The sequence below is a fragment of the Alosa pseudoharengus genome, unplaced genomic scaffold, assembly GCF_046254945.1.
Source record: "Alosa pseudoharengus isolate Yale_2024_CS ecotype anadromous, Long Island Sound unplaced genomic scaffold, YU_APseudo_1.1 YU_APseudo_1.1_scf_20, whole genome shotgun sequence".
NCBI lineage: Eukaryota > Metazoa > Chordata > Actinopteri > Clupeiformes > Clupeidae > Alosa > Alosa pseudoharengus.
Genome location: NW_027468664.1, coordinates 17,187,468 through 17,212,467, shown reverse-complemented (window position 1 = coordinate 17,212,467; position 25,000 = coordinate 17,187,468). Strand labels below are relative to the sequence as shown.

General features: G+C 43.7%; 2 protein-coding genes across 3 annotated transcripts in view; one reads left to right on the top strand and one right to left on the bottom strand.

The window, feature by feature from the left end:
- Window positions 1-9,213, top strand: part of LOC143136178 (acyl-CoA synthetase short-chain family member 3, mitochondrial-like) — a 31,479-nt gene extending 22,266 nt beyond the window's left edge. The window contains exons 3-9 of one of the 2 annotated variants that reach the window (XM_076296729.1): window positions 3,378-3,473; window positions 3,776-3,839; window positions 5,229-5,310; window positions 6,418-6,540; window positions 6,859-6,958; window positions 7,294-7,469; window positions 7,641-9,213. In XM_076296729.1, the coding sequence (XP_076152844.1) occupies window positions 3,378-3,473; window positions 3,776-3,839; window positions 5,229-5,310; window positions 6,418-6,540; window positions 6,859-6,958; window positions 7,294-7,469; window positions 7,641-7,724 (725 nt within the window). In that variant the 3' untranslated portion in view covers window positions 7,725-9,213. The remainder of the gene's footprint in view (window positions 1-3,377; window positions 3,474-3,775; window positions 3,840-5,228; window positions 5,311-6,417; window positions 6,541-6,858; window positions 6,959-7,293; window positions 7,470-7,640) is intronic. The other variant, XM_076296730.1, reaches the window with a different exon arrangement.
- A 121-nt stretch (window positions 9,214-9,334) lies between these two features.
- ppfia2 (PTPRF interacting protein alpha 2) overlaps window positions 9,335-25,000 on the bottom strand; it is a 112,279-nt gene continuing 96,613 nt past the window's right edge. The window contains exons 23-30 of the mRNA XM_076296728.1: window positions 21,129-21,161; window positions 17,985-18,160; window positions 17,295-17,392; window positions 16,187-16,362; window positions 15,798-15,866; window positions 13,973-14,117; window positions 11,801-11,888; window positions 9,335-10,709 (exon numbers count right to left, since the gene is read on the bottom strand). Of these exons, the coding sequence (XP_076152843.1) occupies window positions 11,830-11,888; window positions 13,973-14,117; window positions 15,798-15,866; window positions 16,187-16,362; window positions 17,295-17,392; window positions 17,985-18,160; window positions 21,129-21,161 (756 nt within the window). The 3' untranslated portion in view covers window positions 9,335-10,709; window positions 11,801-11,829. The remainder of the gene's footprint in view (window positions 10,710-11,800; window positions 11,889-13,972; window positions 14,118-15,797; window positions 15,867-16,186; window positions 16,363-17,294; window positions 17,393-17,984; window positions 18,161-21,128; window positions 21,162-25,000) is intronic.

Below are 25,000 nucleotides of genomic sequence, written 5' to 3'. Positions count from 1 at the left end.
TATTTCTCTTCACGGCACCTGGCTTTGGGAGGCAGAATGGGATTGTTTGTGTGTGGGTGCGCGTGTGTGTTAAAGCCAAAAAAAGTTAATCAGGACACACTCATGCCACTCTGATGGATGATCAAACACTGCCCCAAACACACACATACACACACACACACACACACACACACACACACACACACACACACACACACACACACACACTTCGCAATCATGATCGTGATTCCAGCTAACAGAAACCATCACAGCCCATGCTGGCCTAGACCAGTCAACACCTCCATCTAGATAGAGTTGGCCTGACTCCAGACCTACTGGAGCAAAAGCCCCATTCATCTCCCTGCTAATTCCTCTGGTCAGTCCCTAGGCCTGGACACACACACAAACACACACACACACACACGCCTCCGAATCAATCACCAGGTCCAGATCCATCACAGACAGACGTCCCTGTGAGGGAAAGTCAACGCCTTGTCTCGGGAGATGAGCTTGTTGATGCGATGGAGGACGTGTCTGCTTCTTAAACAGTCAGTTGATGGCAAGGAAAACATTTTTTTTGGCTCTTTGTAAACGGGACAGGGGATTTACTGTCGGCCCGTCAAGAGATAGTTACGGTAGACCCTGATGCTGACAAATTTTTCACTGCAAGCCTTTGGTTGGTTTACATATTTATGAAAGATTTTCAATGAAATAATACATCACTCTAACTCTACAGGCCCCGTTGTCATCTTCAGAAACAGATTGCTTTCTGGCTGCTTTGTTAAGTGTTGTCCTGTGCTGGTCATTGTTCTCTTTGAGCCGCCCACAGAGTGTCGCAGTCTAATTGTACACTTTGATGCCCCGCTGGCAATTACGCTGGCTGCCTCGTCACGCCTGATTCAGCCTTCGAGTTTGCACAGTTCACTGCTCAGCTTGTGTGTGTGTGTATACTGTATGTGTGTGTGTGTGTGTGTGTGTGTGTGTGTGTGCTGGGAGTCACTGCTTTACACCAGGCAAAAGGACATGAACCCTCTCAACTTAGAGACACTGGATTCACAGATACACACACACACACACACACACACAGATGCTGTAAACACACACAGAGACAAATATACAATAGTGGGTGATGTGACCATGACCATATGAGTCAACATCACTACACAACTCACTTATCACCTATTTTCTGACCACTGTGTATGTGTGTGTGTGTGTGTGAGAGAGAGAGAGAGAGTGTGTGTGTGTGCCATTGTGATTGCATTGAGCTTACACATGCTAACTTCGTCTGTCTGACATGCCCCAGGTGGCCAGTTTCACTGCTGTTGCCTCAGGCTTCTTTTCTCTAGTGTGTGTGTGTGTGTGTGTGTGTGTGTGTGTGTGTGTGTGTGTGTGTGTGTGTGTGTGAGCAGTATGCCTGAATATGTTTCTGTATGTGTATGTTTGTGTGTAGTTTTGTATATGTGTGCTGGTTAAAATGCATTTGCACAGTGGTGGATACCCTCTGATTGAAAGGTTTTCTCCCCTGTATTCCCAAAGGTCCACTGTAGGCATATGTGGTTGCATATTCACAGCAGTGAATAGGCTTGATCTTGCTCTGTCATTGAATGGAGCAAATAGACATACACACACACACACACACACCACTCTCACTCTCACCTCTCACTCTCTCTCTCTCACACACACACACTCACACACTTTACAACAGCAAAAGACATAAAGGCAAATTGGTCTTCAGGAGTGAGATAAGGCTAAAATAAACAGCACACAGCTATTTGAAACGGGAGTAATTAAATAATCTTGGAGGCAAGAGAGCAATCGGAAGAAAAACCAACAAAGAAATTACCCCTGTTATCCAGGAGTGGATATCATAAGGGAAAAACACTGAGACCCACTCAGAATTCAACGCTCATTCATGGCTCATTTCCTCTCCCTAATAGAATAGAATATATAATGCATTTAATTTACAGAAGCATTTGCAAAGACCTGCCCTGTATACAAAAGAATTACACCAAGGACATAGACATGGAACATGGAAAATATCTCAACAATTGTCTGCACAAACAGTGGTCTATTCCACCAGCAAATACCTGCATCGTGATCGGCAGGGAGCCGATGGAGCTCGTGGGATGGAGCTCGTGGGAGAAGGAGAGCAAGATTGAGCGACAAGGATGGGAAGGACATCCATTAATGAAACACAACATGTCCCGACATGAATATATCCATTTGAGAATGGAACTGCAGGCCTATACTAGGTTATAGTAATTTTACAACAGCCAAAGGCCGTTGTTTGGCACAGCAGCACGAAGTGAAGCAGAGATTTCTGTTTGGAGCAGTAACACTAATGAAATGCAGTTGCAGGTGTAAGTTTGCAGAGCAAACAGCAGCTTACAACACGGCTCAGTCAATCGTAATCAAAGAATGGCGCTGTCTGTTCTGGGCTCTGTGTACGCAGATCAAAGGGCCTCAGTGTTGCTAGCAAAAGCTTCTGGAAATTCTCTAACTGAAGGGAACTTGTCCGTGTATTGTGCTGTGTATTTGGGAGTGAGATTGGCCGGAGAGGTTTAAAAGCACTCTGGCAGGCTAGGACCTCCATGTTGACAAACAAAACACTTCCTATCTCTACCCTCTGGTGTATATCAGATCTTGATGACTATTTTGACATGACTATGTGCTTCATGGTGTGTCTGTATGTCTTCATGTGTGCATACAAAACTGTGTGTGTGTGTGTGTGTGTGTGTGTGTGTGTGTGTGTGTGTGTGTGTGTGTGTGTGTGTGTGTGTGTGTGTGTGTGTGTCTGTGTGTCTGTGTGTTGTGTCTGTCTATGTGGGCTGTCAGCCCTGATGAGTAAAATAGAGCAGTGGTGGGTAGGGACGTATGAGTCAGAGAACCCAGAGGAGCAGTCACCACTCTCTCTCCTTGTAATATGGGTTAGCAGCAGATACCCTCAGCGTCTGTGTGTGTGTGTGTTTGTGTGTGTGCGCTTGCATCTATGTGTATACATCTGTGTATATGTGTGTGTCTTGGTGTATTTGTGTGTGTGTGTGTGTGTGTGTGTGTGTGTGTGTGTGTTAGCGAGAGCTCTGAAATGTGGGTTAGGTTTTGTAATCAGGACAAGCCTCTAATGCAGGCTAACCCAATCAGATTTCATTGGCTCGTCACTGATTTAGATTGAACCGGGGATTGTGTACAGACATGAATAATGGATTTTGCTCTGAATTGCACTGCTGTATCATTGCATTGGAGATCATCCCCAGTACTGAGCCTGTGTGTGGTACCTGTTTGTGTGTGTGTGTGTGTGTCTGTGTGTACAGTGTTTAACATTAGTGTGTGTGTGTGTGTGTGTTTGTATATCCTTGTGTGTGTGTAAGGAATTTAACATAATTTTGTGTGTGTGTTAGAGAGTGGATCAGCTATCACTGCCTCCTGCATCGGTCTGGGAGGCTCAGTCTCACCGCCTGCTGGTCAAGCAGGCAAGTCAGTGCCTGGATACAATGGTGAGTGAGCGCACACACACACACACACACACACACACACACACACACACACACACACACACACACACACACAAATGCAATCCTTCTTGCAGAGGTTGAATATGTATATATGTATATAATTTTTTTTTGTTTGCATAAAATGATAAATGAATGTGAAAGATGTAAACACATTTCTCTCCTTTCTGTTGACTCCCCCTTTTTCTCTACTTGTCTCATTTTCATGTTTATCTTTTCCTCCATCTCTCTCTCTCCCCCTTTCTCTCTTGCTCCTCCCTCTCTGCCTGTCACTATCTCTCTTTTAGTCACAGTGATCGATGATGACATGCAGGAAGTGGAACCCAGGACTCTGGGTAATATAGTAGTAAAGTAAGTCTCTTCTTCGGATATATTTCTGTCTGTCTATCTGTCTCTCCCACATCCCCATCATAACATACAGTCACAAATGACTGAACTAGCAGAATTCAAATCTGAAAGAAACAGCCAGATTCTCTCTCTGTCTTCAGCCCTGTTTGCTACCTATTCTCTACAGCTGACTGCTAGTTCTAAGCTTCTTCCCAGTGAACACCAGTCTCCATATACTCTCCCTCCTAGCTATGGCAGGATCACTGTGGGTCCCCATAATGCTTTTTGTCCTCCTATCAGGCAATATGTTTCAGAACAATAGAGGAAGCTTAATTGGGTGACAGTTAAACAGGGCTTGAAACTGGCCCCACAGTCCATTATATTTCTTTGATCTGATAGCGTTTGAACCAGCAAAGTCTCTCTCCGTCTCCTCGGTTTTTTCTCTCTTTCATTGTCTTTCTCTCCCTCTTTCTCTCTCTCTCTCTCTCCCTTCTGGTTCCTATCTCTTGTCACTGAAACCTTCATCCACTGGGGCCGGATTTGCGTTGTGTGGGCCAGAGGAGAGAGCTGCTAAGAAGCCTTTTATCTGGGAACAAATAGGCCCGCGTGGAGTTTCCCTAGAGCTCGACGGAGGAACTTAACCTCTGCTGTCTGAGGTGAACGCGTAATGGAGCTCTAATGGCCTCCAACTCTCACGAGAGCCTCTATCTCTCCTCCTTCCACTTTTCTTTTTTTCTTTTTCTTCTTTCTCTCTGCCTTTTTTTCGTCTTTTAATTTTGCTCGATTCATTTTTAAGCTTGTGCTGTTGAGGCTTGAGGGTATGTCAAGAGGGCCGCGCTGCATAATTGATGCTGGTTTGTTTTACGTTTGGTTTACGATAAAAATTTTTATCATTATAAGTGATGCTGGATTTCACTTTTCCCCAGGCAGTTCAAACACAGAAACTCATTATGTTTACTGAGGGGCAACGCTGTTGTTTTATTCATCACTGTGCTGGCAGTGTTGCTTCATTCATCGCTGTCTGCCTGCTAAGAGGCCTGGTCAGTTCTCTCCCTGTCAACAGATTTGATGGGGCTTTTATGAATCAATATCCCACACCACCCATTGTTTCCCGGCGTTATACAACTGAACCTTTGCTCCCAAAGACTACTGTGAGAGTCTCTGAATTCATCACTAATTGACTGCACAGAAAGCATCATTATCTGTAGAGAGGAAATCACATGGCCTCAGTTCCTCTAAGTAATGGCAATTGACAAACTTATCTGCAGGCTTCAGGCACTGACTAGGCGAATGGCAAAGAGGGAGCCTGATGTCAAACACACTTTTAACTGTCCAAGGGAAATGAACAAAGTTACAAACACTTACCCTCTTGTCTCTCCCTCTTTCCATCTCCCTCTCTTCCCTTCATGTTAGACTCCCATTGCCTCCGGGGGCAGCACTGACTCTATGGCAGAATGTCGATTTGTTCCGGAAGCTTTACTTTACCAAGTTTCCGGTACGTCTCTCAATCAGCCTCATGTCAATCAAATTTTAATGCGTGGCCCGCATTGACTTTACTGCCAATATCTTGTGATGTAATGGTCGACACAAAACTTGAAACAGACAATCATTTTACAACATTCTTGGAGTGCACACCAAATTTTGTGAAATTCCGATTATAGGGGGCCCTAAGACTGACACATGTCAATATCGCTTAAGCTGCTTGTGCTGAAAATCATACATTTTCAGTGAGTCTGTGTATCATAATGTCATGTGTTACTAGCATGTTTGACTACAGCAGTGGCTTTCCTGTCAACATCTGAAAAAAAGTGTCAGCCCTGTTAAGTAGATGATTTGGAAGTCACGTCACTTTAATGTTTATACAGCTGTTAGGTCAAACTATTTATTCATTTCTGATTGGGCGAGAGGCATTCCATGAGTCATCATGAGTGGTGATATTGCGCTGTCTCAGGACATACCCACTTTGCATCGGACAATTCAATGCAAAAGTGCAGAGTGATGACTAGCTGTAAACGGTCCATTCGTTCAAAGTGAGAGAGCAGCAATTTCACATTTGACAGTAATTGAATGAGCAATGGAGTAGAATGTTAAGATGAACATGTAATGTGAGGACAAAGGAGTATGCAAATCATTGTGCACATGTAGCCTCTCTCAATCAACTTGGCTGCAGAGTGAAATTTTTCGTTCCTTGGCAACAGTAGACACCATGACTAGATTGCATCTATTCTTTGGGGTGCAGGAAGAAGGAAGAAGAATGAATGAAAAAAAAATATTTGGTGTCTTTAAACTTGATTTGTTGTAAGTAGCTGTTGTATAAAAGCAATATGGCACTGGTGATTGTGGTGCTGGTAAAGGATCTAGCCACTGCTGGGGTCTATTCTCACTAGGGCCTTATTTCATAATTGTTGGTCATCATTCAGTGATTAGTGGAATGCTTCAGTGAGAAAATAAAAGAACCGGCTTTACTTTGGTGTGGAAAGTATTGTGTAAGGTTTTACACTGCCATCTAGTGGTAAATGACCCACACTGCTACAGCCTTTGGTCTGAACACGGTGTCTCTGCTCTGCTTCTGTCTTCCTTTTTTCCCCTCTACTGTGTGAAGGGTTATTATGACACCATGGATGCAGGCTTTGTGGACGAGGAGGGCTTTCTGTACATCATGTCGCGGTCTGATGATGTCATCAATGTCGCAGGACACAGGTTGTCTGCTGGGGCGCTGGAAGAGGTCAGTCAATGGTCCCAGCAACTGCTGTGATGATGATGAAGTCCTCTTTCTCTCTTTTCATTTCATTTTGGGTGAATCCAGCATGTGACTGATGGTACAAATTGGAGATTTTAAGTTGCCATGGTAATGTTATTTGTTATTATTTTTCTAGTTTTATGGTTAAGTATACGTGGCTGACATGGACATAATGTCAATTCATCTTCAGTTCTGTTTGTCTTTGTGCTGCTAACATTAACATCATTTTTGATTCAGCACAGCACTGATCTTCCTTGACAGAAGACAATTTAATGTCTGTGTGTGTGTGTCTTTGTGTTCTAGTCAGTGCTGTTGCATGCTGGGATAGGGGACTGCGCGGTGGTGGGGCTTGAGGACTCCCTGAAGGGCCATGTTCCATTAGCTCTGTGTGTGCTGCGTAATGGTAAGATATCTTAGAACCGACCTCTTAGAACCACTCATCTCACCACACAGCCAGTGTTTACACTACATGTGCAGCAGCAGATCTGTCATGCAAACACTGACCCTGTTTATGTTTGGCCAAGATACAACATAAATGTTTATCCTCTTCAGACACTCACACACACACACACACACACACACAAAGATACACATATACAAATACATCCACATCTACACATAAGTGCATGTGTATTTTCTATCCCTCCTTGTGTGAAGGCTTTTGTATAGATGTGGATGCATTTGTGTATGTGTGTGTGTGTGTATTTATTTTTGTGTTTGTGTGTGTGTGCTTTCTAGAGTGTCAGAAGAGCCAGGAAGAGGTTGCTAAGGAGATTGTGAGTCTGGTCCGTGAGACGATTGGGCCAGTGGCTGCCTTCAGGAAAATTCTGTTTGTGAAGGGTTTGCCCAAGACCCGCTCAGGAAAGATTCCCCGCTCCTCTCTGGCCAACCTTGTCAATGGAAAGCCATATAAGGTATCCTCTCCCACTGTACTGTTAAAACACACACATACACACTCACACACACACATACTGAAACTAACCTCAGGCTCCACATCATGAGTAGTCTCAGTTGAAAGGGATGTGTTGATGCACCGTGATAAAAGATGGTTATGATGTGATGTCTGTGTCTTATCCTTTGCACAGATCACTCCGACCATAGAGGACCCTGGTGTGTACAAGAACATTGAGATGGTCGTGCAAGAGAGTCAGCTCAGACACGGACAGTGACACACACACTCACAAAGGCCCATAAACGAGCAAGCCGTCCAAGACACCACATCATTCTTTTCTTAATGCACACAGACACTTCCTACAGATTGCACAAACATTTCATGTAGGGCTGTCAAAATAATGCCGTTAAAATAACGCGGTAAAAAATGTAACGCTGATTAATCGCATTTCATAGTGACATTTGACCCTGTGCAGTCTGGCTATCGTGACTGAAGGAGGCAGACGAGAAAGCACTGTTTTGAATGAACCATTTAGCCTAGGCCAATGTTTTAAAAAGAACACCCAGACCAATACTATTGACAGAAGCATCAATCTACTATTTGCCTACCATAGGAGTTTGTCAAGTCTAAAGTAGTACCTCAATGCAAAACAATCCGGAGTTAGGCCTACGAGTTAGCACACATGATAATAATGCTAGCCGTTTGCACTTGTAGGCTATGCTGCTTTAATTTCTTTGTTCCTACTATTCTGGGGTGCTTTTCCCAAAACTGTAGTTGCTAACCTGTTAGCAACTTAGTTGGTTGGCAATGGGAAATTGCATTGCAACCAACAAAGTTGCTTACTTAGTTAGCAACTATGGTTTTGGGAAATGCGTCCCAGTTTATTTTCTTGAACTGCTATTTCTTATCCTGGACTGCCACCTACTGGATATAAAAGGCAACAACCTAGTAATTATGTGAATAAAAATCTACACGTTTGCACATGTCATTGACATTGAGTTGTAACTTCAGTCATTTGCATTTATCATGCTAAAAATCTGACACCAGGCACTATGCTGATGTCTGACCCAAAGAGAAAATTGTAATAAAAGAGAGACACGTTAAACTCTATAATGTTGGCTTGACTGTTCATTGATTCACTCATCTCCCAAACTTCTTTTTAAGATGTGTTCATAGCAGAAATGGATTTGTGCGAGTAATTTAGATTAATTAATCACAGAGTATGTAATTAATTAGATTAAGTTTTTTAATCGATTGATAGCCCTAATTTCATGGTGTCGTATTCAATACTACAGTACAACTGTATGATTAATACAGCAATCTCATTCCCACGCACATACACACGCTCCTGCCATAATATATCAAGAAGGCCGATGTTGAGAATGTTTACATTTGTATCATTGTTTCGAATTTAAGCCAGCAGAAGTAAAGGAATGCAAATGTAGTGAAGCCTTGTAGGGACCTTGTACACAGGGCTTAAAACAAGGACAATTTCTGTGCTGGAAGTATCTATTTTCAAATCTTAAACAGCCTGATTTCAGGCACATTGCCTTGGAACTTTAAGCCCTTTTTGCTGAAATATGTTTGTCATGGCAGAATTATGAAAACAGCGATTATTTTTTAATATTAATGTTTATCAAATACTACCATTAGTTTTGTATTGACAGCTGCTTTGCACAAAGAGGTTTGTTTCTGCAATGTTGTTAGGGGAACAGTATTTTTTTTTAAAACAGACATCCATTTAATCGACATTACTTTTTATTGACAAAGAAAATTCAGTTTGATCACCACATAGTTTTGACCAAAATACAATCAGTAATAAATAAAAAAAATGGACACAAAATAAAACGTTTTGTATTTCTTTTTTGTTTGTTTTTCTTTTCTCTGTTCGTGCAGAACAAGGCTATGTAAGGCCAGGGCCAAGCTGCACTCAAGGGTGGAACTCAAAAACCAGAAAGACGGGAAGGGGGATTGTAAAAGACGGGGGACCCCTGGCGACTCCTACAGAAACCAAAGAGTCAACATTTACACTTAAGTTAGTCACAGCAAGCAACAGGTTTTTTTTATGTCTTTAAAATCTGGATCTGGACTTTGACGTATTTTTTTTTTTCAAACATCTTTTTTTCTTCTTGATTATTACACATTCTACGTTGACTATGAGCTAAGCAGTCTGTCCATTTTTTATTTTATTTTTTTTTAAATAAAAAAGATAGGTCCTTTCTGTCGGCTCCAGTTGAGTTTTGGCAGGTTGAACTCCAGTACAGCGAGGGCCTGGTGGTCTAGGAGTTTGTTTACAGTTGAAGGTGACTTGCTGTAGACGTGTAGATATTCTCTCTAAAATATGGTGAGTCCGGGTTTTGTGTGTTTCTTGTTCTGGTTGCTTGTGGTCTTAGGGTACCGAAGGGCTTGTATATCAGCCCTGGTTCCTCCGCTGTGGTCTTTTCTTCAAATATCCGGTTCTAGGGCCCTGCAGGACCTGGATCCTGGTTTTCAACAAATTTGGGTTTGCCTCAGACACAATAGGAGGAACTGTACAAGTGTTCATAGAGATTGGACAGAGAGTAGAGTGACCGGTTCTAGTGAAGAGTCTGTCTCCAGGTTCTAATTTACTCTTAAGGACTAGATGGGTTGGGTTAGGGAAGGGGAGAGAACTCAAATAAAAAACAAAGCACATTTTACAAAATGATCTTGATCTGGGACAGGAGAAACATTGAAAGAGCAGCATATTTTTTTTTCTTCTCTCTGTTCTTCGAAGCCATAACATTAGGAACGTTATTTGCACAAACTCTGAGTATGTTTTATCATTTTTTCTTTCTTTTTCATATAGACGTGTGTGTGTATATATATATATTTATATGTATATTTATATTAAAAAACAGCATATTTATATTAATTTACAGATACCCTACACATCTCCTGTAGAAGAAATACACAGTACATATGCTCAACAAGATATGGTACATGTAAAAGGTAGAAACGGCGACCAGGATGGCCTGCAGGTCAATTGATCAGCACCAGCGTCGGGTGCCCTGGAGGGTGGACTTGGCTTGTAAGTGCAGGATGGGGTTGGAGGTGGGTAAGGGGACTAGCTGCCCCCCTCCTCCTCTTCAGAGCCCTCCCATCCCCCAAATGCGGTCCTCTCTGTGAAGAAAGAGGGTGCTTCTTGGCAGTGCGTCACATAAATCAGAATTTAATTTTGTCTCTCTTGGCGGTTGGCCTGGCCATTGGCATCGAGGTGAGACTTCACGTTGAAGGTTCGAACCTACCAACCAAATGAAAACAAACCATCAAACAAAAGAATTTAGAACACATTTATAGTACGTATAGTAAGTGTGCGTACAGCAAATGAGTCATTCTATGTGGACTGGATTCACTTCTAGAAGCTTCTAGCTGACCAACTCAGAATTTCCTGCTCATTTCTCTACATGTCTGTACACATGACATAACTGATTTCACGTTTGGTAATCTATGCTTGTTTGATTGTGTAACATTACATTAAGATTGAGGTCAGTCTTTAACCTGAGATCACGAGTACATATGCCATGAGTTTATGCACTAGCCTATTATGTAAGCTGCTGCTATCTGATTCACATTAGCATATGTATGGAACCCCATACAAGTGCAGCAGGCTAATTCACTGAAGCATATGCAACTCGGTCAAAGAACCATATGAAGCTGAGCTCTTAGCGGCTACACATTGGCATGCTAATCTGGCCGAAACATATGTAACCCAACGATGCTGGCGGGAGATGAAAGGGATCTCATCAGAGCAGCGTCCCTCGGGTGTCTCGGCTGAAAACGGCTCCTGAGCAGACCAGATGGGTGCAGGCCTGGCATGACTGTCTGAGTCAGTGCTACAGCTTCATCAGTACTTTTAATGGAGACTGACGTGACTTGAGAAACTCACTTTCATCAGAGAAGGAGAGAGAGCTGCTGATTAACTGCTTTCATTTGACTTTCTTTTTTGCTATAGCTAATATTTAATATATTCATCTGATAGATGAATAGATGAAATATTAATATTTCACCTGTTCATCTGTGTAAATGTGATGATTGTTCTACTTCTATATGTTTATAACAATGTAAGGTTTTGTAAGATACAACATCTTAGTGTGATCTTGCAGGAAAATGTAAAGCTATGGAAAAGTATATAACAATTTACTACTCGTATGAGGTATTCTTTAATGAGCAAATACTTTTGGTATCATCTCCTAATTCATTTTGATGGAATATGGTCATATGAAAGAGATAAACACACCTATCGTTCTCACTAACCGTGCAGAGAGAGGGGGGGGTAGAAAGAGAGTGTGTGTGTGAGAGAGAGAGAGAGAGAGAAAATATATTTTCACTCACAACTTGGAGTCCCTCTGTGGTCCAGAGTTTCAGCAGGAGTAGGTCCTCACAGTGGAGCTATCCAGCCGCTGCACTGCTGAAGGGCCGACTGTAGGGGGCGACAGACACAGAGTCAGTCAGTCAGTGTGTATACAGACATCCCCAATGTGGACTGGACTCTGAGGTACAATATGTGCACATACAAATTGGCATTTTTATCATTTCTATATGTATGCTTCACCATTCATATGCTGTTTTAACACACACACACACACACACACACACACACACACACATCCGTACACACATTCTCTCTTTTACTTACCGCCATAGCACATACACATGTATGCACACACACAGATACACACACATACAAACATACAGTATTTTTTCATATTAACCATTCACATGCTTACTCTCACAACACACACAATACACACACATACAGTACATACATACGTACAGTACATACATACATACATACATACATACATACATACATACATACATACATACATACATACATACATACATACATACATACACACCACAAATGGTTAGTCAAAAATGCCACCCAGCTAGCAAAGCCAAGACACGCTCACTCTGCAGCCCCTTAGCCAGGGCCCAGTGTGGAGTGAGTGGGACCTCCAGCGGTCAGGTGTTAATCTCCAGAACAGCACCAACAGAGAGAGAGAGAGATGTATAGAGAGTGATAGAGAGAAAGAGAGAGATGTATAAAGAGAGAGATGTATAGAGAGTGATAGAGAGAAAGAGAGAGATGTATAAAGAGAGAGATGTATAGAGAGTGATAGAGAAAGAGAGAGATGTATAGAGAGTGACAAAGAGAGTGTGATAGAGAGAGACAGTGGTAAAGAGAGTAATAGATAGAGGCACGGGGACAAGAACAGTCCAAGAACACGGAGGGGGGGTGGGCAGTAGTACAGTTAAAGGAGAACACTGGCCAGAACCTGAACTCGGAGTCGGAACCGAGGGTGGGCCGTATTGGAACCTTGAGCCGCAGGGGAGGAACCTGGAGATGCTGGTTCTCGGATGCAAGCTCAAGGCAGTACTAGAACCCACACTGGCCCCTGGGACAGATGTTCTAAAGGGTTCTAAAGAAAGCAAGGTTATAGCCAGAGTTCTCTTTTAACGGCAAAAGGGGGCAGGTAGAACAGAGACGGTGTAAAGATATTTATGTGAGTTTATCTAGAAATAGCTAGCTAATAGCCGTGATTGCCTTAGCTAGCACCTCAGCTGAATAAAATTCCATAATCAACACTTTATGTCTATGTGTAGTTATCGCCACCCAGCTTGGTGCACTATTGAAGATGTACATCAAAAGTGCCTTGGGTGCTGCTGCTACTGCTAAGTGTGTGTCCTTTGAACGAACGTCATCATCTCTCACAAGGAGTCTGAAGCTTTTTGATCTTCTAAACTGGCCTCCGCCCACTTCCCTTTCCCTTCTTGAAGATCAGAAAGCAATATGGCCGAACTTTTCCACAAACCAGTCAAATGGCTCAGCAAACACGTGGCCATATTGCTCATACACATAACAAGTTCTTCCAGATCTCCAAGATGGATGAAAGGGAAAGCTGACGGGAGGGATTTAAACCCTCACAGAAAGACTGGAGAGAGAGAGAGAGAGAGAGAGAGAGAGAGAAGGAAGAGAGACGACAGAGGGAGAGGGGATCTGCAAAGATTTGGGAGGGTGGGGGGGGGGGCAAAGGGAGAGGGGGTCTGGGGGGAGTGAACGCCACATGTGGGCCAAAGGGTCCTGGGTATACCTGACCTTGAAACCAGTCCAGATACATGTCGTCTGGACTGTCGTCCAGCACCTCATACAGAACTGCCCGGCCGCAGCCCCAAGCCAGAGAGAACAACAGAAACACGGTCAGAATGCTCCAGCGCAGGTGTGTGTGTGTGTGTGGTGAGTTCTCCAATATTGTGATTCACTTTGGTTGACTGAATCATTCTGATGTAATCTTAACATAATGGGAATATGACTAGCCTAAATTTGCATTTACATGATTCTTTCTGAAAGAGTTTGTCCGTATGTGAGAGTGTGGGAGCGTGTTGATGTGTCGGCGAGAACGAGAGTGTGAGTTTGTGTGTGTGTGTGTGTCTGCAGCTTCCACCCTGATCCACTCAGAGCAGGCAGTGGCAGTGGAAACCCAGTGCAGTACCAGCGCTCACCTTCGGGGGGCATCCTGCGAGAGTGTCCAGAGGTGGTGGTGAGGCGGAAGCCGGCGGGCAGCGTCTCGGCCGAGCCAGGCATCATGCTGATGCCGTGGATGTCTCGCGGAGGGAACTGCCTCCGCCACGACGCTCCGCGGTAGTCCTGGTCATCACCGTCCAAAAGAGGGAGACAGAAAGAGAAACAGGTAAAGAGAAAGTAAGGGGGAAGGAGGGCGAGTTTTGTTTACTTGGACCCTTGCTTCTGGAGGATGTTGCCATTGTAAATGTACGCGTTGTTTTGCCAAGTTTTCACTAGTTTGTTAGGATATTAAAGACGGAGCTCAACTTTTAGGCTGCTGCCTTCAGCATGACATCACCGGACGTCCGAGGGAGAGAGTTTGAAATACAGTTTTTCAAACTTTAAAAAAAATCCCTAAATCTAAAAAAAAAAAAATCATATAGGTCCATATCTCCACTTTTCCAAGAGTCGTTAATGGTTTTGTTGATGAGCCCCATACATACATGACCTGTATCTAAACATAGCCACACGGCCCATTTTTGAGGAGTGCTAGAGAGGCAGTGAAGGAGAGAGACAAAAGTAAGGTGAGAAAAGGGCTGGATTTGACAGACAGAGAGACAGAGGCGTCAAGGTGAGCAAGAACTGTCTGGAGAGTTGGGGAGAAGGGACGAGACAGACATGAGACGAATGAGAACTAAAAAGTAGAGTGAGAGTGACAGAGAGAGAGGGAGGGAGGGAGAACGAGGGAGGGAGAACGAGGGAGGGAGACACAGGCGGCATCTGAGATGTTGGCACAGGAGATGCAAAGAGATGGTGACAATGTAGGCGAGGAAAAAGATGCACAATGGAGAGAAACGATGTACAGAGAAAAAGCAACTGATGAAGATGGAAAAAAAGTTGATGACAGAAGACAAACAGAAGGAGATGTAAGCGGGAGAAGAAAAGGAAATGGTGTTGAGGAATGCATAATGCATCCTGAGAGAGAGAGGAATGTCACACTAAAACTCACATCAACGACCACAGACATGTTGCACACCGTTTCATTACTGTGTATATATCTATTGTAGGCGGTCAGTCTCAAGCTATTTGGAACACTTAAAACATTTGAGAGACATTTAATTTAAATGACAGACAAAGTGCAAAGTCTAAAATCGATCTAAATCTAATTTAATAATGAGACAAAATACTATGGGCGAGATCCAAAGCACAGACATCGGTGGATCAACTCAATGCTCCTACATGCCACAAAATTACTTTAGTTCAAGCACAAAACACTTTGCCTATTGAGTGGCTTTGCACTTTGCGCTTCATTAAAATTAGGGCCCAAAGGATTTGTGAAAGGTCTATTTTAAAGACAATACCTTTGCCTGGTGAGACAGACAAGATACACTAGATACAGGGAAGATAGATTTTGTTTTTAGAACGTGTCCTGGGTGATCTGATCACAAGCGGTCAGCTGAGACACAGGTATTCAAGGTGTACAGCCAGAGATGTTGCAGACCAATTGTGTTTAGATTCCGCTATTGTCAATTTCACATTCAACTCCCATTGTCCGCATCAGAACATGTTGCACGCATCAGAAGGGATGCAGCGTCTACACTACAAAAGATACAGCATGTGGTTAACTACGTGGTTTTGAGTGATTGGATCACAATGCGTCTTTGGTGATGGGTTACACCTGGGTGATGGGTTATGTAGAGCTGACCACTGACCATCTGATCCCCCAAGACACATCCTAAAAACAGATGTACTGTAAATGAGGTCCTAGTGACCCCGACTGCACTCAGCCAGGAGGGTGATGATTGACAGGTCACAGGTTCTCACCTCGTCCAGCCGTCTCTCTGTTCCCAGTGCAAGCAGGTTGTTGTACTCTCTCTCCAGAATCTGACGTGCCTGTGGAACCAACCAATCATCTTTTTTGTCACATACAACTGTATAATGCTGAACATGTGTATTACTAATGAGGAGGTGATTACGGTACTGTAATCAAGTGTATTCTGTGTTGGATAGTGTATGGGTAGTGTATTGTGGGTATAAGATAGTGTATGGGTAGTGTATTGTGTGTAAAGGGTAGTGTATAGATGGTATATTCTGTGTGTAGTGTATGGTTGGTGTATTCTGTGTGTAGGTTAGTGTATGGATGGTGTATTCTGTGTGTAGTGTAGTGTATGGTTGGTGTATTTTGTGTGTAGTAGTTGGTGTATTCTTCCCACCTGAGTATTTTGGTTGGGGATCTGGAGGAGCAGTGCCAGACTGCTGTAGTCAAAGTTGTCGTCGAGGGCGACGAGGCCTCCGTGGACACCGCTCTCTAAGAGGATGTTGGCGTAGTCCCTCAGCCCGATGCTCTGGACCCAACGGATCACCCTCTCGTTGCTCCACACCAGCACGTCTGCACACACACACACGCAGAGAGAGAAAGAGGAAGAGAGAGAGAGAGAGAGAGAGAGAGAGAGACACACATACACACAGTTATCAGAAAATGAAGCATTTTGAGTGAGATTGTACAGTGTTGTTTACAACAGGAATACACATTATTAAAGGCATTGATTTAGCCAACTGGACAAATATATCATATAGAGCAGGGCTGTGACTACTGATTGTTTTCTTGATTAATCAATCAGTTATTTGGTCTATAAAATCTGAAATGAAAAATAAATAAATAAATGAGTCTTTCCCAAAGCCCAAAATGATGCACTCATGCACCAAAATTATGTTTTATCTACAAAGATATTCACCTGAATTTGAACAAGCTGGATTCAGATAATTTTTGTTTTTTTCCCCTTAAAAATCACTGGATCCGATTAGTTGATTCCCAAAATAGTAATACATTTTTGACAACTAATCGATTAATCAATTGATTGTTGCATTATTGCAGCCCTTGGGAAAGTGTAGTTCCACTCTCTGCCCTGATGGACCTCTGCCGGCCCCTCCTGGCCTCCTGAGTCCAGTCCTGAAGTCTCGGATTACAGTCAGTCATGGAGTTCTTTGCCTCCTTGTTTACTATGGTTGTTATAGATACCATTCAAAAGAGCCTTGTTATGGAACTGTGTTTAAACATTTTAACCAGATACCAGAGACGGTTGTAAGAGCCTTGTTATGGAACTGTGTTTAAACATTTTAACCAGATACCATTCAAAAGAGCCTTGTTATGGAACTGTGTTTAAACATTTTAACCAGATACCATTCAAAAGAGCCTTGTTATGGAACTGTGTTTAAACATTTTAACCAGATCTACTTCATAGGCGTTATAGCCCCCTATCAGCCAATCAGAAAATAGTATTTCTTGTCTCCGGGGGATGATCTGCCCGTATCTCTGTTTACCTCTCATCTCATGCTGGCTGTGCTCCCTGCGCCTCTCCAGCTCCTTCCGGTCGTAGTTCAGCTTCTTCAGACCCATGATCCCGTACTGAAGACTCGTCCTGCAAGGACACGCAAACAGTCATGATGTCCGCCATACTCCACTGTCCACTGAGCACCAGCTCTCAACAGTAATTAAGCCGATTCTGTATCCTATCTAGTCACATCTTTTACCATGGCTCCCACACATGCTTGCTGAATTCATTTCCAAAATGTTCCATGACTTTTAATGAAACATTCCTTTTCACAACCTACAAGTACACAACATTGTGTACTTTACTCCACAGATTGGGCCTAATTAATGAATGAAAATCAAATAACAACCTTTCTGAATCCTTCTCTAAAAGTCTAGTTTCCTGTTTCTAGTTTCTAACTGTTTCATGCTACAGGAATTTGCTTTATGAAACATTATTCAAGAGTCCAATAACACAAAACCTACCACAAGTGACACAGATAATTTCATGACTTTTGAAACACTTTTACTGAATGAACTGATTTCCATGACTTTTTCAGGCCTGGAAAATATGATTTCCCTGCTTTATCCAGTCAAGCCTGCTGAGTCTGAGTGTGGCCTGCAGGTGGCAGTATTGGCCTATTTTCCCCCCATGTGCTGCAGTAAACAGAACACCAGCAGCAGCAGCAGCACCTCCCTACCTGTGAAAGCTGTCGACCATCTTCAGGTGCACCCGCAGGTCCTTCTTGGTGAGGTGGTCCAGCATGCGCGCGTCCACCAGACACTCCATGAAGTAGCTGCGGTACTGGGGCAGCCCCAGGCTGGGCAGCCACTCGTTCCCGATCCACTCGTGGTTCATGTCTCCGTACGCTAACGTCTGTCAGGAGAAACAGCAGCACAGGCTTAACAACAACAACAAAAAAAGACTACATAGATATCTAGTATTGTGTAATATTTCTTTGATGTTCTACTCTGGCTAACACCAGATCGATTCTCAAATGCACTCACAAGGCCCTTTCACACAGAGATTACGCAAAATTTGCGGGAAGAGGAGACGTCTTTTTGCCGCAACGTGTGTCTGAAAATGAGGTGAAAATTTGCCGGCCTGCTGATCTGTTCACAAGTCCCGGCGATTTGGGGAGCCAGGAGACAGGACCTATGGGTGGGACCAGTGGACCAGCTAGCAAATGTAAACGTGACGTGCAATAGGGGGCGTGTAGACTGATATGCGTGGGCCTTATGCACCCTTCAGATGCAGCAGGTGTGTAATTTTCAAAGCCATGGCGGGAGAACCGACAACACTTTGGCTAGCTGCTGCCCATATCTTTAGTAGGCCTACCTTGCAGATGCAATTGAAGTTGCTTTGCATCATCGTGCAGTGCTATGCTTCGATAGAATCGGATTCATCTTGCGAGCAACGTCTTCGGACAATAAAAAGTAATTTGGATGAGAAATTGAAGAGAAGCAGGGAGCAGTTGCATTACAGTAAGCATTACAATACCTACTCTTGTTCAAGAGCATTATCGCCTGTCCTCGAACAATACAGCAGGCATTCCTAGCATTAAAGTCCACAATATTCTAAACAGGTGCAGTTACCAAAGCAATCGGTATACAATGCATTAAGCATTACAATAAGAAGTGTGATTTCACCGATTAGACGTCCACATTTGAATAACCGCGGACTTAGGCTGTATTTGTGAAGTCTGGCGAATGTAAATGAGTGAAGTACAGGAAGATTAAACTATAAATGTTTTAATAGAAAGAAATGTGCTTGAACTATTTACAAGTGCAAAATGAAACATCCAACAGTGCAATGTAGGCATATTATAGCCTAACTATTTACAAACATTAACTATGTACAAGTGCAAAATGAAACATCAGTGCAACAGTGTATTATAACTATTTACAAACATACAAAAAAGACCATCCATACCAAAAATAGAGCCCTATAACTGCAAAATATGCAGTGCTTAAAAATGTTTTAAAAAAATCGCAAAATTAAAAACAACAATATGATCAGTCCAGCTGCTGATAAGACGCAGACGGCCCGTTGTGTGACTCATCCATGTGGAAGCTGGGGAATGGTGGCGGAGGAGAGTGGTAGGACGCTGCAGCAGGTGCACGGTAGTGGCGTGGGGTGCTGTGCTCTGGTACAGGAGCTGGTATTCTTGCAATCATGTCCCGCATAAGGGAAGACTGCGACTGCATGTCCCTTTGGATACTTAGTCGGGTTGTTTCATAGGCAAACAAATCGGTGAAACACACAGGGGAATGTTATGGCCTGCAATTGCGAAAATACGAATTTACCTGGTTGGTTATCGGTGGCTGATTGTTGGCTTTCGGTGTTGGAATCGCTGGTGCTGGTGTCGGCGCCAGAACAGACACTGGGTGCTGGGGATGCAGGTGTCGCCTCCATACTGCTCTGAAGAGCGACAGGGTTGGCCGAGTGGCTGCTCCCCCAAATCGCACAACAGAGGTGGAAATATGGCCAATCCAGTCTCCCCCTGCCACTTCTGCCGTTATGGTCATTGACGCTGTTGAATTTTTTGCAGGCTTTTTAATTTGCTGGTGACCTGCATCTTGTCCCGTGCATAGCCGAGGTCGCGGAGTTTTCCGGCCAGTCTTTCCAATAGACCATCCTTTACTGTCCCGTTCATGTGGCGCCTCACCTCATCTTCTCCCCTAAGGGCAAGGAGCGTCCAGATTTCTTGGTCTCCCCAGTGTGCCATGTTTTCTTTCTCCTTGTTGTTGTTGTTCTTCGTTCTGATCAGCTGTGTGTGTTTTTTAAATCTCCCGGTGGTGGGTTGCATAGCGTCACTAGACACCCCCGCCCACGTCCCCTTCCCACGCCCACGTTCCCCCTTTCCGCCTTGACCCATTCACACTGGTGGCGGAACGAAAAAACTCGGCAAAATGTCTAGGGGGCTTGGTAGTAAATTTGGCGAGACCCTTTGTCCCGCCGTTCCGCCTCGTCTATGTGAAAGGGACACTCGTTCCGCGATTCTGGTACATAAAATCGCGGCAATTTTGCCAGTGTGAAAGGGCCTACAGATTTGTCTGGGTTAACCCAGGCTATTGATGTTCCGTACTTCCTATATAATATTCTTCTCATCTATAATACATATTCCTATAATACAGTCTTATAGTACTTCTGTAGTAGCCTGCATCTCACATTACAAAAAGGTTGCATTTAGTTGTTAGTGTTTGTAGTATTGCTATGATATACATATTTTACTGTAAGATTCCTATAGTGTTTTATAGTGAATGTTATGAAATATTTGAGTAGTAATCCTATAACATCACTATAACTACTTTATTTGCACAGTTCATTAGCGCTCTGCACCCCTAAATCCACATCTGCAGCCTAATTGCTAAAAGGTCAATGTTTTTAGCCTGTTTTTTGACAGTCAGTTTAACAGTGTCAAAGTATCATCTCCACTCTAAAAGGAGGAGATGTCAGACAGATCTGACGTGGTGCACTGCCCAGGCAGTGAGATGTGCTAGGGGACGAGCCACTGGTCACTCGTGCATAGAGAGCAGCAGCTGTAGCTGTGTGATTGTGTGTAGCTGTGTTTAGCTGTGTGATTGTGTGTGTGTGTGTGTGTGTGTAGCTGTGTGTCTGCCTCTAGTCTACATCTGTCTGCCCTGTCTTGGTCTGACCATTTTGCCTGTCCCATAGGAGGACACAACACACCATGCCATACCACACACACACACACACACTCACAACACAAACACCCACGCACACAACACAACTCCCCCATGCCCCCCACACCCACACATGCATACACACAGAGAGACAGACATAGACACACAACAAAAACAGATGTTGCCACACCGCTTACCTGTGACCAGCTCCCTTCCTCTGAGTCCGACTTCTGTGAGTGCAACCGAGAGGAGAGAGGAGTTTTCCATTATTCATGTGAGAAAAGACTGTGACTGAACTAGAACACTTCTCATCCAATATACTTTTTTTTTTTTTTAAGTATATTTTTTTGGGCTTTTATGCCTTTAATGCGACAGGATAGTGGAGAGTGACAGGAAGTAAGTGGGAGAGAGAGTCGGGGTGGGATCCAGAAGGGACCACGGTGGCAGGAATCGAACCCGGGTCGCCGGCGTACGGTGCAGGTGCCCCAGTACGCCAGTGCCACGGCTGGGGCCTCATCCAATATACTTAATCACAGAGAAACTACAACAATTACAAAATGCACACACACACACGCACACACACACACACACACACACACACACACACACACACACACACATATATATATATATACACACACAAAGGCCCTTTATACAAATATACAGTACAATACAACACTTTTCTACACTAGAGATATTTGCACACTGCTTTCAAATAAATACCATATCAAACACTCAAAGCAGGCAGACACTGAGTACAAATACTCAGACTGAAACCAACAGTGATACTCACTACAACATGCTGACACATAGTGGACATACATTTTTTAAAAGGTATCACTGACAATGACTCCAACAGAGTCCCCAGAGACATAGACAACAGAGACTATGCATGCCCTAAAGTACCGGTAGTCTTCTCCATATCTTTAATATAGCAGAGGTCTCTGTGGTTGGTGTGGACATGAACATAGCCATTAAATGGCTTCCACAGCCCTTCAAAAGCATTCTCTTCTCCACCTGAAGCTAATTCCAGATGCCTGGGCTATATTGTTTATGAGAGCATGAATCTACAGTTAAAGTGCTGTGCTGACAGCGCTTTATTTATTTGTTTTATTTAATTATTTTTTATATGAAATTGGGGCCAGCTGAAGCCCAGCTGGGTTCGTTCGTCTCCGTGCTCAGGGGTCATGAGACACAGGGTGTGTGGGAGCACCGGTGGGCGTGATGAGGTTATCCGTGCCACCCTTGCCCTCTGCTGACCAATTACATAGTGTTTGGGGTAGACTGAGGGGCAGTGGTGGGGGTGGGGGTGAAGGCTGGGCACAGGGGGGTGGGGGGCTTCTACTACACTAAGGCCAGTTTTTGCCCCCATTTCTCCATACAATGACGTCGTTGCCAAAAAGAGCACGGCTTTATAACAGCTCCAATCTTACCGACCTCTACCACCCTGATCTATGGGACAATGCCGTTGTCGTCAAAAATAGCACGACTTCATAACAGTGCCAATCATGCCAATTTCTACCACCCTCCTCTTTTGAAACATTTGGAGCAGAATGTGAATTTAGAGTTTTTTTTTGTGTGTCAGGTACAAGAAAGGCTCTGAGTGGAGAGAAAAGAAGAAAAAAGAAAAGGGCAATGCCTTCCACTCAGGAGACGGAAGGATAACATCTCTTTCCTTTCCTGTACGGCTTTATCTACCTGCCACGACACTGCCAAGAGATTAAGAGATGGAGAGACGAGCACAAGGCCACAAGTGTTTTCTTTTTTTAGAAAAATGTGATGTGATTTTCTTTTCTTTCTGTTTGTAAATGGCAGCCATGGTCTGATAAGTCTCCTATCAGGTCTTCTTATCTTTGTCTTTTGAATTGAGTGTAAGCCACCTGTTTCACTAACTCACTCTTCTCCCTTCTTACTCACATAGACCACAATTTCTTTAGATACAATGCAACTACAAAAATATGGTGTACTAGTAAGACTGGGGCTGTTTACTAATCACACAAACCCAAATCAGCATGTAACTGAGGCAGAGCTGTCCAGTCACTTTAGGTCCATTCTGAGTGCTATTACTACCTACAGCCACTAATGTCAACTAGAGCCACTTGCTGGATAGCGTTTTTGCTTCTCTGCAGACCACCACTGTATTTGTACACAATAGAAATAGCCTTTTTGTTACAACATTGTTATAACCAAAGATTCTAGAACTGAGCCTACAGGTAGAAAAAAGAAAATGGTGATAATATACCGTTAGCTAAGTTAGTTTGCCTGCTAGCTAGTTTATCAGTATACAGTCTCTCAATGGGAATTGATGTGATCTTTACCAGTGCTATAGTTACATTAGGGTATCTCTGTCTAAATAATAGGCCTATTTACCTCTCCTTATTCAGTGTAAACTTAGAAAAAGATAAATCGGGCCTTTCACACTGTTCTTGCAGTTCATTACCGAGTAAAAAAAAGAAATAAAAAAAAAACAGCTGGCAATGTTAAAAACAGCTGTTCAGGTGGGCTCATAGAATTAGAACTGTATATGAAATGTTGTGCTGAGCTTACCAAAATGGCTCAGAGCGTACTTCATGCCTATGACGTAACTGATCTATCTTGCTCCGCTCTAGAATCTTTGGTTATAACTATTGCTATATCTGGTGGTGACAGTTAAGCTGTATTCACATTGCTGGCGATTCACTTGTGGTCTGTTGCCTGTGTTAACTTTGCCGAATGACTTTCTGAGACTTCTGATTTCTGAGGTTACTGGTTTACCCTGGTAACTTCGGGACTTACCGCTGATCTCAAAACAATATTTTACTTCAGAAGCAATACATGCAAAGTGTTCTTTTGGAGATCGGCAGTTACTTCCAAAGTAGCACTTCATAATATACAGCACTATATTCACATATTCTGTTCTATATGTGAATGGGGCTTTAGGCCACTGGGACAGACACACTCCACTAGCTCTAAACACACAGACAGCATGCATTCCTATGTGTTGTGTGCACACACACTGACGCAGACACAAGAGGAGTGTGCAAGTGGGGGAAGACTTGGAAGAGAGGGAGGGAACAGTGGAGAAGTGTGTGTAGAGGGAAGGAAGAAAGAGAGGGAGTGACTGACCGTTTTGGAAGGCGCAGCAAGGGTCTCCATTTCCTCGTGGGTCACCCAAACATTGCCTGACGGCTAAGAGGGCATTCCCATTGGAGAAAGAAGCCGTCCGTCAGGAGGGGCAAGCAGTGTTAAAGAAGAAGAGCAGCACCACTGTAAGCCAATAGTGTTACAGCATCACAGTCAGATGACGAGCAAGCCCCGCCCCACCAGGGTCACGGGCCAATGAAGCACAGCACAGCACAGCAACACAGTACAGCCAAGACACACACACTCACACACACACACACACACACACACACACACACACACACACACACACACACACATATGGATGGACTACACACAGTGCATACACTTTAGCCAATGACACAGTTAAATGACACCATGCAGCTGGAGTACATTAGTAGCGATGGAAAGGGTACATGCCCTTGTTAAACACAATCACTGACCAGCACTGGCCAACGATGAGCCAGTGTGCACAAGACACCTCTTCACTGATCGGGGTAATGTAACGTGTGTGTGTGTGTGTGTGTGTGTGTGTGTGTGTCGGTCGGCGTGTGTAAGTGTACTGTCTGTTTGACATGCCTCTCTACAGAAGGGACACCAGGATGTGTGCTGATCCCATAGTCATTTCCACAGGGTTCACAGCTCCCCCATGAAATATTCATAAGGGCCAAACTGGCCACTGGACTGGATTAGACCCACACAAGCTCATATAAAAAAGAGTGTGTCAGTGTGTATGTCTGTGCTTGTGTATGTGTGCGCATGCATGTGAGAGAGAATGAGTGAGTTTGTGCATGTGTGTGTATGTACAGTATGTATGTATGAGAGACAGTGTGAGTGTGTGCATATGTGTATGTATGAGAGATACAGAGTGTGTGTGTGTGTGTGTGTGTGTGTGTGTGTGTGTGTGCAGCCAGCAGGTCCAGGCAGGCCAGGGTAAATGTATCTATTATCAGAAGCAGATAGATTG